This window comes from Lampetra planeri, chromosome 9, assembly GCF_965212315.1.
Source record: "Lampetra planeri chromosome 9, kcLamPlan1.2.h2, whole genome shotgun sequence".
Lineage (NCBI taxonomy): Eukaryota > Metazoa > Chordata > Hyperoartia > Petromyzontiformes > Petromyzontidae > Lampetra > Lampetra planeri.
The window spans coordinates 5,050,650-5,068,241 of record NC_136115.1 but is presented as its reverse complement, the minus strand read 5'-3'; the positions used below and the strand labels follow the sequence as shown (position 1 = coordinate 5,068,241).

General features: G+C 50.8%; 1 protein-coding gene across 1 annotated transcript in view; it reads right to left on the bottom strand.

Moving 5' to 3' along the window:
- Positions 1 to 1,408: 1,408 nt before the first annotated feature.
- Positions 1,409 to 17,592, bottom strand: part of NRAP (nebulin related anchoring protein) — a 60,857-nt gene continuing 44,673 nt past the window's right edge. Inside the window, exons 39-54 of the mRNA XM_078597464.1 lie at positions 17,115 to 17,219; positions 16,220 to 16,327; positions 15,054 to 15,164; positions 14,402 to 14,599; positions 13,474 to 13,578; positions 12,219 to 12,317; positions 11,429 to 11,533; positions 10,683 to 10,790; positions 8,233 to 8,544; positions 6,909 to 7,013; positions 6,028 to 6,126; positions 5,027 to 5,131; positions 4,162 to 4,269; positions 3,583 to 3,906; positions 2,896 to 3,042; positions 1,409 to 2,249 (exon numbers count right to left, since the gene is read on the bottom strand). Of these exons, the coding sequence (XP_078453590.1) occupies positions 2,151 to 2,249; positions 2,896 to 3,042; positions 3,583 to 3,906; positions 4,162 to 4,269; positions 5,027 to 5,131; positions 6,028 to 6,126; positions 6,909 to 7,013; positions 8,233 to 8,544; positions 10,683 to 10,790; positions 11,429 to 11,533; positions 12,219 to 12,317; positions 13,474 to 13,578; positions 14,402 to 14,599; positions 15,054 to 15,164; positions 16,220 to 16,327; positions 17,115 to 17,219 (2,238 nt within the window). The 3' untranslated portion in view covers positions 1,409 to 2,150. The remainder of the gene's footprint in view (positions 2,250 to 2,895; positions 3,043 to 3,582; positions 3,907 to 4,161; positions 4,270 to 5,026; positions 5,132 to 6,027; positions 6,127 to 6,908; positions 7,014 to 8,232; positions 8,545 to 10,682; positions 10,791 to 11,428; positions 11,534 to 12,218; positions 12,318 to 13,473; positions 13,579 to 14,401; positions 14,600 to 15,053; positions 15,165 to 16,219; positions 16,328 to 17,114; positions 17,220 to 17,592) is intronic.

Genomic DNA, 17,592 nt, shown 5'->3' with positions numbered 1-17,592 from the left:
CACAATTCTGGCTGTCGACTGACGAGGCTAGGTCGTTGTAATTATACCAACGAAACGTCACGGCACTCGAATAGTCAATGTTGCGGGTTTATTCTCCAACGCTCCGGTGTGCTGAACCAGTAACTTATTTGAACGTTTTTGCTCACGTGACAAACCTTGCTAATTGGCTGGTGTCGGGGTGTGGGCAGGATTAACGACGCGATCTAACCCCCAAAAACCTCTATTATGGGTAATAATGTTCGCGAAAGCATTCTGCGTGTTAAACTGAGCCGTTTCCTGCCGCCACTCTCCCAGAGATGCCGCTTGGTGTGTGGTCAGCGGACTGCGCCCGGTTGTGCCACGTTAAGATTAGCACCCAGTTCGCGAGCCAATGCCGGCTTGCAAATTATTGCACAGTGCTCGCTCGGACTGCAACTCTGGGGCCCGTAAGCCAAAGGGGTGGTTTGCCGGTACCTACTGGGGGCTGGCGAATTCCACCAGGATCCGCCATGGGTAGTGTTCACCATGAGCAGAAATGTGAACGTATATAGTCTTTTATTGATACACGTAAAATTGTATTTTCATATTCCGTAGGTGTGCCATATCGTATTCGCGTTTTTCTTCAAAAATAATATTATCTATCAAACGCACTCATCATCGTGCCCTTCTTTCCCAACGATATTTGTCTCATGAACAGCTACCACGGCGACCTTCAGATAAAATGTTCGTAGAAAATCACTGTTAGTATTTGTCCCCCTGGGTGGTATCGATGCAACATTTTTGGCCCAATGGCTCAAGGCACAATTTGCCCAAATCATCCGTAGGTACGCCGCTGCTGGTGCTGAAATAAACAATAAATTGACACCGAGCATTCATTTCACGTTCATGTTTAATCAAAGGACACTTTCCAAACACCGTACCAACACACCTTGTACTCATGGTTTATTTGCAAAGCATCATAATGTTTAGTAACATTATTGGCGTATTTAGGAAAACAGGCGGAAATGCTGACTTAAAAGTATTCATTTCAATCTTTCAATACACATCACTCGCTATGTTTCACTTGCTATCTTGTACACCTCTGTCCGACTTCCTTTCCTCATGCCCCTTCACAAATCACTTGAAGATCCATTTGCACTGTTTGCTAACATCACCTGTTTTGACACTGTTGTGATATCGCTCGAATGGCTTCGCAATAACAACACGAAAACAATGATCCTTACTTCATTCCACTGATATCCCAACAGGCGAAGGTTGGGTACCGAGGTGATGGTCGTTTAACCCACCCAGAACAGGGATGATGTGTCTTCTTGGTTCTTTCGGTAAAGTCACGTAGAAGGGAAATAATAAAATAATAAAAATAAAACATAATAAAATAATTCTCACACGACGTTTCGGCCACAACGCAAGCAGCCGAAACGTCGAGAGAATTATTTTATTATGTTTTATTTTTATTATTTTATTATGTTTTATTATTTTATCATTTCCCTTCTACGTGACTTTACCGAAAGAACCAAGAAAATGAATCCCTGCAGTCACGAAAGCTTTAAATAGGGATGATGTGCTTTGTCCACCCTGACCGGGATGTGAACTCACAACCTTGATCAGCATTCCCCGTACGGTGTCTCATTGCCGACACCGCCGCTAACCTCAGAGCTACTTTCCTCTATCCCCCACCGCGATCTCACAATGAACGCCTGCACCATCACAATTAACTTACCGCTCCACAGTTCACCTGATCATTAAATATACTTCGTCAGCAAAAAAAAAATGTAGCAAAACACACCTAAATTAGCACAGTCGTTTGCCGGCAACATTATAAAGGATTTACACTTAAAGTAATCCGTCACTCAAACAAAACCTGAATAAAAATACAGCAATAATAACAATCATCGTAAAAGCACTGCTATTCATTCCGCGCGCGGAAGAAGTGATGAGTGGGACGTGCAGCTGCGGTGTTTAAGCCGCTCTCTGAAAACGCGTGACCGGTGACCGTGTCAACTCTCACTCATGTGCCGTGCTTCTGTACGAAACCATTCATAAATATGTTCGTGTGGGGGAGGAGGAGGGGGTGGGTGGGTGGTGCGGTGGGAGGGGGGCTGTACGTAAGACATCGTTTAACTGTGGCGCCGCGCCAGGTGCGGTGCAGCCACTGGGCACGACCCTTGACCTCACATCCGCTTGCCCCGCCGCTTGCTGTGCAGCACCTCGAAGGCGTCCGGCATCACCTCCTCTCCCTGGACGCGCTGGCGCTCCATCTCCGCCTTGGGCTGGTGGGACCCCGGGGGTGTTAGGGGGTCGAACGGCCGCAGATTGTGAACTTGCACCAACCGATGCGGTCATCTCTCGATTATCCGCGACAATGGCCGAGATGAAAACCAAAAAGCTCGGGATAATTGAAAACATGTTCAAATTTACTAAATAAAAAAATTACTAAAGTTTACATGTGTTGAATGGCGGTGAAGATTCAGATATAGTGCAATAAGTTTTTTTTTTACTGGTCGTGTTTCAATACAGTAGGAGCTGTAGTAAAAGAACAGGCACTTATTTTTACTTAAATAAAATAAAGAAACTATAGATGTACCATACACCCCCTGGCGATTCAAATAATTGTTAAGATTGTTGTTCTTTTGTACGGTCTTGTTTCTATTGCTTATGTGGGGTTGGTCACGATAACGTTCTCCAGTGTTGGTGATGATGGTGGTGGTGCCGATGGTGGTATTGGTGAAAATGATCATTATGGCAGTTGAAATCGTGCCAATAATGTGCATGGTGATGCTGGTGCTGTTGATTACGGTGGTTGTGATCATGGTGATGATGGCGGCGGTATTCGTGATAACGATGATGACGGTGGCAATTACGACAATGACGACGGCGATAACGATTACGACGACGATCACGTGGTACAATCCTCACCTTCGCGGGGGGCAGTCGCTGCGGCCCACCCGAGTCTGCCCCAGATGCCGCCCTCTCCGCTGCCCTCCGTGCCACCTCCACCTTGTGTGAACCCGGGGGCACCCAGCCCACACCGCGCATCCACGCCAGGTCTGCCTTGTAGCGCTTCTGTAAGAGCAGGCGGCAGACGGGGAAGGGGGAGTTAAACGACGACTTGCCTGAGCACGTGCATGCTCCTGTGAGAGTCGCGAATCTTCTGCGCTCGTGTCACTACCCTCTACTACAGACGTAGGGGGTGTTTGCCTTGCCCAGGCATCGAATAGGACTTGCAAATGCCTTTGGCCGCACGCTACACCCTACGCACACACATTGGCGTTCTCCCAATAGTTTATCGATTTGTTTACCTCTCCTCTACTTTTCACTCCTACCGTGTTGTCTTGTTTTGTTGTTGCAACGTTCTTACCCGCCCCCTACTGAACAATCTGTGAAAAAGAGCTTTATAGCTCATCGGATTCCTCCAGTAAATATTTTGATTCTGAACAACAAGGGGTCACCTTAACAAGTGACCACACGTGCCGAATTCAGAAACAAAAGAGAAGGCCCTTCACCACCTCGCCTGTCCTCAAAGCGCGCCTATCCCGGCGCGAGCGCAGCGGCAGCAGCAGCATCGCCGCCGCCGCGGCGCGACGAGTCGCGTTGCGCACGCACCTCGCTCTGCAGCGAGTGGGAGTGCTGCGCGTGCTTGATGGACAGCTGCTCGGAGGTGGCCGTCCCGGAGGCCACGGGCTGCCGGTAGCCCACGTCGCTGGCGTGCTCCTGACTCCGCTTGGCGTGCACCAGCGAGGCGACGTCGGCCGGCAGCGAGTAGTGGCCGCCGGTGGCGACGCGCGCCTCGTCGTAGTCGCGCCGCTGGCGCAGCGAGCTCTGCATGCGCGACGCGCTCACCCCGTGCAGGATGCGCGCGTCGCCGCTCACGCTCTGCGTGCCCACCAGCCGCCCGCGCTCGCGGGCGAACGTCTCCTTGTACTTGTACTGGGGCGGGCAAGCGGAGAGAGAGAGAGGCAGGGGGGAGGGGGACTGGTTTATCGCCTGCCGTCGTCGTCGTTGTAGAGGGATGGGAACGGGTTTACGTTCTAGTGTGTGAATGTTAAACTTTTTCCGCACCATACGTAGTCAACCGTGCTAGGCGGAGGTGTGCGAGGGAAGGACAACAAACTAAACACGAGTAGCAGTTGAGATGAGGTAGAGGAAAGGAGAGGGGGGGGAGTGCCGGCGCTGGGAGCTCACGTCACTGGCGATGTCGCGCGAGGCGCGTGCCGTCTGGAAGGAGAGCGCGTCGAGGCGCAGGTCGTAGCCGCGTGCACGCGCGCTCCTCGACGACTCCCGGTACGCCCTCTGCCACGCCGCCGCGCGTGTGGGGACGAGAGATTTTTGAATGAACACGAAGTAACATAACGAAAATGAGTACGCATTTTTTTTAAGACGTCGCAATAAAAAATCACGAATATTTTCGTCACGTAAACAGGCATCCCTTCGTCAATCCACTGCTGGATGAGAACCTCCCCCACGTGATCCCCCAGCCATCCTCACGCTGACTCAGAGTCCCTCTCTCTTATTGCTCCTCTTCGTGCCAAGAGTGAAGTCAAACTTTGCTCTGAGATCACTTGCTGTCGCCGCTCCCCGTTATTGGAACGAGCTCGCCTCGTGATTTAGAATAGAATTGCTCCCCTTGCCGGCCCTCATTTAAATTCCTTACTAACTCGTTTGTTGTTCCTCGTTTCCTGTTGCCCTCGATTGCATACCTTTGTTGATTTCTATTCATTGTTCAGCATTTTCAGTTATTGTTGTGCTGTATGATAACGATGTACTATCTCTTATAAGGCACTCCGCGGGTCTCTCTTGCTAAGCAGCCCATGGCTGAATGTTACCCGCATCGACAAGTAAATCGCAACTGCGCGGTCATTTGACCACAATTCACCAAACTGGTCAATGCGGCTTCAAGGCGGAGGTGGTGGTGGTGGTGGTCGGCGTGAAATCGACGTGGGAGCACAACAGTCGGAGTGCAGTACAACAACGGTTTCTGCCGAACAGCCTTCCGCTGTCGACCCCGTAGCCCCGTACGCGTGACCCCCCACCCCGCCGCGAGTCTCACGTCGCTGCTGTGCAGAGCGTTGGCACGAGCTCGCAGGAACTCGGGGTGGTCCGGTGGCAGCGTGAACGCGTGCGAGCCGCCGCTTGCCGCCGAGCGGTACGCCAGCTGGGGACGAGGGGGTGGGCGGGGAGTGGGGGGGGGGGAGAGTCGAGGCACCGTTCATCTTCACGCCGTCTATCCATGAAATGCATTTCTGAAAAGTGGTCGCTGCTGCACAGTTGGAGTTTGCGTGTTCTCTCTCTCTCTTTCTCTCACCGTGGTCACGTGGATTTTTCTCCGGGTCCTCCGGTTTTTCCCTCGACATTTCGAATCAACATGCCTTTAGAGTATTTGGCTGCTATAAATTTGCACTTGCCAAGCCACTTTGTTGAGCTATCATTTGTGGCCAGGTCGCTTCTGAAAAAAGAGCTATACAGCTCAGTGAGGCCTTACCTGGTCAAATTAAAATGTAGAAACTTTTAGCCCGTGTGTGTGTGGGCGGCACTTTTATCATTCCGCTGCTGGATGACGAGGGTTTCTCCACACCGTTGCGGATCGCTATCATGACCCCCTCTCTGTCGAGGGTAGAGGTGCGAAGTTTGTGAATTGTGTAATGCCAATTGGGTAAATTGACGGTCATTTTCAAATTTGGCAAATTTGGACGCTTTCAACCTGGAGTTGAGCAGCGTCAATAAGATACTGGACTCATCTTCTTGGTTCTTTCGGTAAAGTCACGTAGAAGGGAAGTAATAAAATACTTCCCTTCTACGTGACTTTACCGAAAGAACCAAGAAGATGAATCCCTGCAGTCACGAAAGCTTTAAATCGAAAAAGATACTGGACATCTGTGAAAAGTAGCTTTGCAGCCCATCCAGTCTAAATAAAAATCTTTGTACGTACGTACGCATGTTGAGCTTTCTCGGGCACCATGCATCACCGACCGTGCTACTCGGAGGTTCTGAAAGATTCTGAGAGCTCCCGCGGTCGCTGCCGCGACGAGGACCAGGGCGTGCACTCCTCACCTCGCTCGACTTCTCGTAGCTCGCCTTGGCGTGCAGGATGTCGGGAGAGTCCGCGATGCTCGTGAACTGAAAGTTGTGCGGCTGCTGCCGGTACTTTTTCTGAACGAGAAAAATTCATACGAGTGAAAGGAAAAAAAGTGTACGTGTAAAATGAGTTTGCGTGCAACGACTGATGAAAACGGTGACGGAGAATGGCATCGTCCTTTTGTGGTGTCAACGTGACGTGCGAGGGTAGTCAGTGTCGGAGTGGCTGGTGCCCTGCGCCGTGAACCCGTCCACCTGAGTTTGAGTCTCACCCCATGGCTGAGTGACCGTAACTCAACCGGTTCCAACTCAGCGTGGTGACGTATAGACAAACAACCCTCTATGACAAACTGCATTGGAAGGCCGTCAAAGGACTGTAAATTATTATTATCGTTATTCGTACTGAGATTCATACTGGGTGCTACAGTGGTTAGAAAACGTGACTCACAAATGACAATCGCAAGGTTACAAGTTCAAATTCCCATCTGGGTTAAATGTAACCCTTCAATAGATGTAAACTTAAAATGTAATTCAAAGTTAAAATGGAGTCAGTAACTCAGTTATACGAGTACCACTTTGTAGGAAGCCAAACGAGGCTGTTCTATTGACACCTGCCATATTAATTCCACCACTGCTCCACGGCTGTAAACAGTTCAGTGTTGTCACAGAATCCACTATGACATTTTAAAATGCCACATAAAGAAATGCGCCTTTGGTTTGACCTCTTGCTGCCTTGGTCACGATCGCTGCAGGGCCACGGACCACAATGAACGCTCGCGCAGTTTAAATGAGAGGGAGTGTTGGGTGCTCGTGGCTCCCACGGCCACTTGCAAATCCAACGGAGCTCCAGCACTCACCTCGCTGACCAGCTGACCTGCCCTGAGGGCACCCTCCATCTGCACGGAGCCCTGGGGGAGCCAGCCCACGCCCTTCAGCTGAGACAGTTCGGCCTTGTACAGCGACTACGCACACAGGACAGAGACAAAGATCGCCTGTGTAGCCTTCAACAGACTGTTGGGAGAGTGGCTGTTAAGTGAACACCTATGAACGTCGGCACTGTGGTGTTGGTGTGGCCAACACCACAGTGGTGGTGCCGTGGTGTTGGGGCTGTGATGGTAGGGTTGTGACGGTGGCCTGTGGAAGTGGGCCGTGGTGGTAGGGGTGTGATGGTAGGCCCATGGTGATGGGCCGTGGTGATGGGGGTGTGATGGTAGGGCGATGGTGGTGGGCTGTAGTGGTGGGGATGTGATGGTAGGCCCATGGTGGTGGGCCGTAGTGGTGGGGGTGTGATGGTAGGGTCATGGTGATGGGCCGTGGTGATGGGGGTGTGATGGTAGGGCCATGGTGGTGGGCCGTGGTGGTGGGGGTGTGATGGTAGGCCCATGGTGGTGGGCCGTGGTGATGGGGGTGTGATGGTAGGGCGATGGTGGTGGGCCGTGGTGGTGGGGGTGTGATGGTAGGGTCATGGTGATGGGCCGTGGTGATGGGGGTGTGATGGTAGGGCCATGGTGGTGGGCCGTGGTGGTGGGAGTGTGATGGTAGGCCCATGGTGGTGGGCCGTGGTGGTGGGAGTGTGATGGTAGGCCCATGGTGGTGGGCCGTGCTGGTGGGGGTGTGATGGTAGGCCCATGGTGGTGGGCTGTAGTGGTGGGAGTGTGATGGTAGGCCCATGGAAGTGGGCTGTAGTGGTGGGGGTGTGATGGTAGGCCCATGGTGGTGGGCCGTGGTGGTGGGAGTGTGATGGTAGGCCCATGGTGGTGGGCCGTGGTGGTGGGGGTGTGATGGTAGGCCCATGGTGGTGGGCCGTGCTGGTGGGGGTGTGATGGTAGGCCCATGGTGGTGGGCTGTAGTGGTGGGGGTGTGATGGTAGGCCCATGGAGGTGGGCTGTATTGGTGGGGGTGTGATGGTAGGCCCATGGAGGTGGGCTGTATTGGTGGGGGTGTGATGGTAGGCCCATGGTGGTGGGCTGTAGTGGTGGGAGTGTGATGGTAGGCCCATGGTGGTGGGCCGTGGTGGTAGGGGTGTGATGGTAGGCCCATGGTGGTGGGCTGTAGTGGTGGGGGTGTGATGGTAGGCCCATGGTGGTGGGCTGTAGTGGTGGGACTGTGACGGTGGCCGTGGTGATGGGGCTGCGATGGTAGCTCATTGCCACTGATTTCCTGGAACACCGCGACACTGACCTCACTCTGCAGCTGGTAGGCTCTCTTGGCGGCCTGTATCTTCATGTCTTCGGGCAGCGCGGTGTAGTGGTGCAGCAGAGTGCGGTAGTCCCTGTCGCTCGCCAGACTCTGGGCCTTCTGCGCGTGCAGCAGCTGCAACATGTCATTGGGCAGATGCAGTGCCCCCTTGGTGTCCTCGAAGCCGCGGCGATAACCCTGGCCGCTGCTCAGCTGGCTGGCGTGCAAGCAGTGCTGCAGGTTCTGGTCGCCCTCAGCACTCTGCGCCCCCACGTGGCGGCCCTTCTGCCTCTCAAACGCCTGCCGGTAGTTGTACTGCAGGCAGAGAGTGACACGGAGCTCGTTTTCCAGACAAGGTTGAAAGCGTTTACACCATTGGAACCTCATTTGCCAGTAAAAAATATGCTAATAGTTTTTTTACCCTTCTATCTGGCAACAAAACTGACACCTTTTTTACAAGGAGTCATGTTTGCATAGACCACAATACTTGCAGCCATAATGCAAACAAAAAACATAACTCTGATAATATATGCACTGTCCTTGAAGTTGATTGGTCCACACCCGAGACAGCTTTCCTTAGAGCCTAGTCTCACATCATTAGTCTCACGTCATCTGGTCCAACACCATGTGAGACAAGGCTCTCAGGAAAGCTGTCTCGGGTGTGGACCAATCAACTTCAAGGACAGTGCATATATGATCAGAGTTATGTTTTTTGTTTGCATTATGGCTGCAGGTATTGTGGTCTATGCAAACATGACTCCTCGTAAAAAAAGGTGTCAGTTTTGTTACCAGATAGAAGGGTAAAAAAGCAATTATCAAGGTTGAAAGCGTTTGTGACTTAGCCCTCTGTTACTCGTTAAGATGATGCAAGTATGAACATCGTCGTACATTAAAGTTGGGATGCTCATAGTTCGAAGGGCTGCAACGAATCTTGGAGATGCACACCAGAGCCAAAATTACAATTTGCAAATATGTGAACGTGCTTTATACTAACGGATACCCGTTGGCTCAATACTGCTGATGAAATATTTACCAAGACAAAGGAGTATTGGCAACTGTTACAAAATGTGGGTTCACATCACATCGCACAAACCACTACCTACAACCACCTCCCCCCAGTAACTAATCAAATCAGTAGAATTATTATGACTAAGTTAGCACGGATCATTACTCACTTATTCGAATTCCTACTAATGGCTAGAGCTGACCAAGAACTCAATAGTTATTGTCAAGCAGACAATGCACTTAATTTTCAGGAAACCTATTCTTAGGTTATTTCGGTAAAGTCATGTAGGTAAAAAAAATTTAAATTAATAAAAGTAAAATAAAATAAAAATCACGACGTTTCGGAGGCAACACAAGCCTCCGTCTTCAGGTGGAACCGCCACAGCCACGACAGCTGTATCAAGTAAATGAGAGATTACAAGAGCTACCACTCCGTATATATAATGGTTGAAGAGGGGAAGGGCAGTCACGAAAGCTTAAAATCTAGAATTTCAGGAAACCCACAGCGACCACGTGCAGGCCGGTGCTGCGTGAAGCTTGTGCCGCAAAGGGACAGCTGCCACATTGGCCAGACTGCAACAGGCCATCGGAATGGCTGAGATGAGAGCATGAGTTAAGAAGTGCTCCGAGTTGCTGGGGCATTTAAATGCCCTACAAAACCATTCTCCTTAAACACTGAAATGCATGGAAAACGCTGTGAACTAGAGATCTGATCTTACCTTCCATGGATTTATATAGCGCCTTAGTCCCAGGCGCTTTACAATAATCATAAAATTGTACATTAGATGGCAGTGGTTTAAATAGAGAGTGGGGTTATTACAAGTTGTGGTGTAATTATGGTGACAGCAGCACAACGTGGGAGTGGTCAAGGAGGGATTTGGGGTAGGGGTAGTGACAGGGGTTGGGGTAGGCCTGGTCGTAGCTGTTTGGCTGGGGCAGGGGGCAGCAGTAGGATAGGCAGGGGAGGAGAGATGGGTTGTTCGAAGGGAGGAAGAAAAGCAGGTCAGTGGAGACGATTGTCTTAATGTGCAGTGGGAGTTTGTTCCAGTGAACGGGATCAGGAAGGGAAGATGAACGAAAGCGTGACTGAGATGCAGTGAAGTACTGCAGCACATCTTCTTGGTTCTTTCGGTAAAGTCACGTAGAATGGAAATAATAAAATAATAAAAATAAAACATAATAAAATAATTCTCACGACGTTTCGGCCACAATGCAAGCAGCCGTCCTCAGGTGAAGAACAGGTCTGTCGAGAAGACAGAGTCTGAATGACAACCCCAGGCTTGGAGCGTCTATTTAAGCTGGGTTGGAGGGGGGAGAGCGTCTTGACAAAATAATTTGGATATCAAGAGAAATTTAGCATATTTATGGGAAATGCAGATATGCGATTAAGTACTACTTGTGTAATGCGTAGGAGGTACTGCAGCACAGACGCGTGCACCTCGCCTCACCTGGCTGGAGATCTCCTGCGAGGACTTGGCCGCCTGGAAGGGGATGTCGTAGGCGTGCAGCGTGTAGCCCAGCGAGCGCGACTTCCTCCACAGGTCGCGGTACTGCGTCTGTGTGCCACACGGCAGACACAGTTCACACGCACGTGGCGGGGGTCCGGGACCGTCACAGCATGCATCACACAATCCGCACCATCGCCGTGTTCGCAGCAGAGAGCATACCGAAGTTTTTTTATTTAATAGAATTTTTTTTAAACCCACTCACATGGGATTATACGACACTATTTTTATTTTTGACCAGGGACGGCCCACTGAGCTAACATGGCTCTTTTTCAGAAGCGGCCTGGCCACAAATGAAAGCTCAGTTGAAGTGGCTTATCACGTGGAAAAACCAGAGGAAGTGAAGAAAAATCTACACGACCAAATATGCAGGCGTCAGGGTCGGGATCGAAACCACGACCTCCTGAATCCCAGGTGAGGGAGATAACATCTCACCACTGCGGCACCCCTGAACCATTTAAATCTCAAATAATTGCAGAATATATCATGATTCACGTTCTCGTGGGAGTTGTTGTTTTTTTTCTGAATGGTTAAAACCATCATCATAAATGGTGTTTATAAACTCACCCAGAGCAGAACCCCACCCTTGTGTAAAGTGTCTTGTGCCACAAGACGACGGGAACCCCGCTTTTTTAATACAAAACAACGTAAAGGGCCAGACCCTGCAGAGCAAATCGCGAGCCACTTACATCGCTCAGGTTGTGCGTGTTGATCCGGGCCTGAATGTGCTCGGGCAGGTCGGAGGTCAGGGTGTACTGGTGCTGACTGCTCATCCCAGCCTCCCGGTACCGCCGCTGTGGATGGCAAAGCAACCGCACGCTACGAATCGCTGCGCGTTCACACCCTCAATACCATGGCTTGCCCCGGCAATTTTGTTCAGCTTTCAAGTGCAATTTAATTTGAGGGACGGTGTTTTGCCTTTGTGTGATCTGGGACTGTTCTTGTTACTGTTTTGATGCCTTTCACAAGCTTTTGCACTTGGTATTGACAAATCGGCAAGAATTTACGTACTCATGCAATTTGTACTAATATATCTTCTTGGTTCTTTCGGTAAAGTCACGTAGAAGGGAAATAATAACATAATAATAAAACATAATTAAATATTTATTTTGTTATTTTATTATGGTTTATTTGTATTATTTTATTATTTTATTATTTCCCTTCTACGTGACTTTACCAAAAGAACTGAGAAGATGAATCCCTGCAGTCACGAAAGCTTTAAATCGAAATTTGTACTGATATACTTATTTCTTTTTAGTGGCTTCATCATCTTTCATCTATTTTTCCCTCCGATCGCTTTTTGTATTGTCTGTTGTTATTACTTGCTCTACCTGCCCCGACTGGACATCTGTGAAAAAGAGCTTCATAGCTCGTCAGATTCCTCCTGCAGTATAAATAAAGATTCTGATTCTGAATGGCCCAAATGGCCGCAGAACGTTCAACGGCTCGCCACCACTGGTCCGGTGGCATCTCTCTCACCTCGCTGGACTGCAGGTACGCGTTCTTGGCGTGCAGGATCCCCACAGAGTCGGCCACCACGGTGAACTTCTGCGCGTCCGGGTGCTGCCGATATTTTTTCTGTGGCGAAAATAAGACGATAAGCTCGGCGTCGCATCGCCGCCGTGGCCGTGCGCGGGTGCGCCAAGGCGGGCCGTGCACGTGGGGTCCCCGCGTGCTGATTTTTGGTCGTCAAGAAAAATGCGGGACGACAGACAGATAAATACCATTCCACACAACAAATCGATATCATCGTGATGATTTGATAAATATTGCAGCTAAGATTCCCTTCAATTAGACGTCTCTCGTCACGACCCAACAAACATTACGTTACACGTGTTGCTCGCTCTCCAGGTCAGGTCAACACGGTGGCGAGGGCGAGATGTTAACTCCCTCACCTGGTATACAGGAAGTTTTGGCTTCGATCCCGAACCTGAAGCCTGTATATTTGGAGTTTGAATGTTCTCCCGGTGGTCGCGTTGATTTTTCTCCGGGTCCTCTGGTTTTTCCCTCCACATTTAGAATCAACATTTAAAAAATATTTGGCTGCGATCAATTTGGCACATGATAAGCCACTTAGTTGAATATTATCATTCGTGGCCAGGTGGCTTCTGAAGAATAAGCTAATGGCTTAGTGGACTTTACCTGGTAAAATTAACGTAGATATTTCAAAAATGTGATATACTTACCTATCCTATACATTGCACTCTAATCGTTTTTTTCATATTGTTTGTGATTGTAACTTTCTGACCTGCCCCTACTGGACATATGTGAAAAAGAGCTTCACTGCTTCCACCTGTATAAATAAAGAATCTGATTCTTAGGCAGGGCACATTGAGCAGGATGATGATAGTGATAACGAAGATGATGATAATAATGATGTGGCACAAATTTCTCAGTTTAACACAAACAAAAAGACAAAGATCGCAAGTGCTGTTAGCAAGCACCTATGAAGGCCGGCATAGCACATGAGGGGGTGGGTGGCAAGCACAATGCCCGGCCGCCTTTGTCTCCCCAATGACGATGATTTTACACACCGCACCAGGTACTCATTTGAGGCTGAGTCTACCTAGAGGAAGCCCAAGACTGGTTCGTAGCGCAGCCCGCTAACCACTACACTACCGCTCCCCACAGTTTAACACACACACGCACACACAATTACTGGCCGAAGAAAAAAAACGACCTCAGCTGTGTTCGTTTTGCGGATCGCGATCGCCATTTTGTGCGGGCGCCTCACCTCGCTGATGATGTCCCCAGCATGCTTCACGTACGCGGTCTGCAGGGATCCAAGCGGCGTCCACCCAACGCCACGCAGGGCCCCTCCCTCCGAGCGGTACAGGTTCTGCCTCCACCGAGCAGAGCCGAGCCGTGAGGACGCGCGGCAATCACTACTCTCATTGCAACTGGCTACTCTACGGGACGTCTGGCAAAAAAAACATTACCGAGCTGAAGTGTGTGCAAAATTCTCTGGCACGTGTCGTGACGGGTACTGCAGGATCGGACCATGTCTGTGCAGTGCTCGCCGAGATGGATTGGCTTCCGGTTGCCGAACGAATACGTTGTTTCAGGTCGCACTCATTGCACACAAGCCACAAATAAACCAAAATGCCTTTATGATCTCGTCAAGGAACATAAAACCATCACACGTGAAAAACTCATTTCTTTAGAGCTGCTTTTTGTGTTTAGTTTTTGGTGTCCTTCCCCGCACCTCAAGTTAGCATGGTTGGCTATGTACGGTGAAAAAGAAGTTCAGTCTAGATGTAAAAGTGCATAGCTCCAGTGGCTTCCTAATATCAAAAGGAAGAGTGGCCACAACAACGCATCTGAAAGCGTGCGATGCAGCGAGAATTGAAGGTGACCTCAGAGGTAACTCTATGATAGCCACTTCCGTGGGCCTTTCTCTTTCATGAAACGCGGCACTGCTCTGCAAGATATCCAGATCGGATACTTTTGTCTGATTGCATGGCACCGAGGGCACAATTGGGATTTAATTGGGGGAAAAGACACGACAAATATATTGCAGCTGCGGGATCTGGAAAAGGGTATAAAGAGTTGGCGAGGCACGGTGGCATGAACGGCTCCAGCCATGAGGACGCCTTGATCTTTTTAAGAGCCGAAAAAAAAAAACATTACACGTGCGCTTTCGGAGAACGTCCGTTACTCACGTCGCTCTGCAGCTGGTAGGCCTTCTTGGCCCACTCCACCTTGAGGTCAGAGGGCAGCGCAGTGTAGTTGTGCAGCAGCGTGCGGTAGTCCCTGTCGCTGGCCAGGCTCTGCGCCTTCTGCGCATGCAGCAGCTGCAGCATGTCCATGGGCAGGTGCAGCCGCCCTTTGGCCTCCTCGAAGCCCTTCTTGTACTCGCGCTGCGGGGACGGTGGGGGGAAGGGAGAGTCCAGGGACTATGAAAATGTATCGTGGAGTGAGATACGGTACTAGAGTTCCACGATGAGACTTAACCACCCGCGTTTTCCCCTCTAAATAATCATGAAAAATAATACTGCCATTTGTTTATCCAAGAAAGCCTCACTGAGCCTCAAGACTTTCTTTTAGGAGAATCGTTCGTTGCCATGCTTGACCAATTCGATTAAACGAGTCCATGGCTAGTCGGAGGAAACCAGAGTACCCAGAGAAAAAAAAAACTCCATGCATGTCAGGAGATAACATTTCAAAGCGCCACAAAGGTGGATTGAACCCATCACGGTGCCGCCATCTCCTGGCCACATGTTTCCTTCCGCGTGAGATATCGGATGATGCAAACTCCTCGGTGTCGTCCCGGCGGTTGCGTGCGCCTCGTTTTGCTCCCTGCTCGGTGCGTACGTCGCTCTGCAGGTGTGACGATTGCAGGAGGTGCAGGAGGTTGAGGTTCTGCTTCGCCGACGCTCCCACATAGTGGCCCTTGCGCCTCTCAAACGCTTCCTTGTACTTGTACTGTGCGCGAGGAGGGCGTACACACACAGCTCCGATTAGCACGCCTGTCGAAGTATGGTGCGAAAGAAGTTCAACGTACGTACATGCAATGTACACACGAGTGGGCTGATGTATTAGCCGCATCGTAGCACTGCACGCCAGTGCTGATTAAACATAGCCACAGCAGACTAACAGCAATACGTGTACACAGATGCACGTACTGCTGTGTTAGAGCTATAAGATGAAGACAAAGATCCCCCGTATAGCCTACACAGACTGTTGGGGCAAGTGCTGTTTGCAAGCACCTATGAAGGCCGGTACGGCACACGACGGGGTGGGTGGCCAGCACCACGCCCGGCCGTCTTTGTCTCCCTAATGGCGATGTTTGCACGCCACACCAGATACTCGACCTAGGGGAGGTCCCAGGACCGGTTCAAATACGCGTCACTGGTGTTGCCAATGAGTGGGAATCAAACCTGGGCCACCAGGTTCGTAGCGCAGCGTGCTAACCGCTGCAATACCTATTCTTTGGTTCTTTTGCTAAAGTCACGTAGATAGAAAATAATAGAATCAAAATAATAAAAGTAATAAAATACAAATTTATAAAAACCTGAAAACTCACGACGTTTCGATCGCAACACATGCGGTCGTCATCAGGCGGAGATGTGTTGCGATCGAAACGTCGTGAGTTTTGGTTTTTTATTACATTTTTTTTATGTTATTTAAAAAAAAATTCCCATCTACGTGACTTTACCGAAAGAACCAAAAAATATGAATTCCTGCAGTCACGAAAGTTTCAAGTCAAAAATCACTGCTATACCGTTCCCCACAAGAGCTGTAGAGGTGCACATGCAGACACAGCTTGCGTCCACACCACCAGGAGGATTGAGACGGGGCCATATCGCAACTACACCAATGTACACACAGACACAGCTCCACTACGTAGATGGTCACGACGTAGCCCCACACAGCCACACCGCAGCGAGGGGATCGTAGCGACGCGGCTACGTTCCAGGAGCAGTGGGGTGCATGCTGGCGCGTCGTCGTCGTCGTCATCGGAGGAGGAGGACACTCACGTCGCTGATGATCTCGCGGGAGGCGCGGGCGGCCTGGAAGGGGATCGCGTCGGGGTGGAGGTTGTAGCCGCGGGCGCGGCTCTGCTGCCCCAAGCGCCGGTACCCGCTCTGCACGCAGCACGGAGCGCCGGCACAACACACTCGTCACACTCCTCGTCATCACGCTCATCATCCCACTCGTCATCCCACTCATCATCATGCTCGTCGTCACACTCGTCATCCCACTCATCATCCCACTCGTCGTCACACTCGTCACACTTGTCATCCCACTCGTTATCCCACTCATCGTCCCACTCCTCATCCCGCTCCTCATCCCGCTCCTCATCCCACTCGTCATCCCACTCGTCATCCCGCTCGTCGTTTTGTTCGTCGTGACACGCGCCAACAGCGCTCGCCCCCGACAGTCTGTCGCGGCTCTATGGGAGATCTTTTTTTTACGGTTTACATATTTCAGTATGAGCCCAGCACAGAGCACAAACCGCGACGTGGAGCGGGGGGGGGGGTACCGAAACTCTGCGGACACAAGTCCCGAACTCTGTGCTCGCGAGTTGAGAGGATGGAGGGGATTGGGCTCGCTGGCCCATCGAGTGGGAGCCGCGAGCGTGGTGCCTGTCCTCTTACGTGGGAAGTGGAAGATGAGGGAAGCAGAGCTTAATTCTGGATTTGAAGTTTTCATGACCGCAAGGATCCATACTCTTTGGTTCTTTCGGTAAAGTCACGTAGGTGAAAATAAATAAATAAAATATAAAAAATAAAAAGTCACCTACGAGACTTTACTGAAAGAACCAAAGAGTAAGAAGAGCTTAGGTAGAGGGAGCGGGGGGGGGAGTATATGGTGGATCGTTATTTGTGTCCTTTGCAAGGGCAGGTTGAATGTTGGAAGCAGCAGGGGAACCTCGCTGATGTTCTGCGCGTTGGTGCGCGCGCGGGCCATCTCGGGCAGGTCGGCGGGCCCCGTGTAGCCATGCTTGACGGCCTCCCCGTCCTCCCGGTACAGCCTCTGCCAGCGACAGCACGCGTCACGCACGGTCAGGGTGAACACTCGGATTGAAGTGTGGGTGGGTTGTGTGTGGGTCTTGTTCGCCACGTGGCGATGTAGCGGGGAGCGGCGGTGTAAACGGTTAGCTCGTTGCGCTACGAAGCCGGCGACCAGAGTTTGATTCCCGCTTACGGCCAAAACCAGTGACGATTGTCCGAACCGGTCATAGGTCTCCCATAGATCGACTCAGCCTCAAATGAATACCTGGTGTGGTGTGTAAACATCGCCACTAGGGAGACAAAAGCGGGGGGGGGGGGGCGTGGTGTTGGCCACTCACCCCCGTCATGTGCCTTGCCGGCCTTCATAGGTGCTCGCTTACAGCACTTGCCCCAAC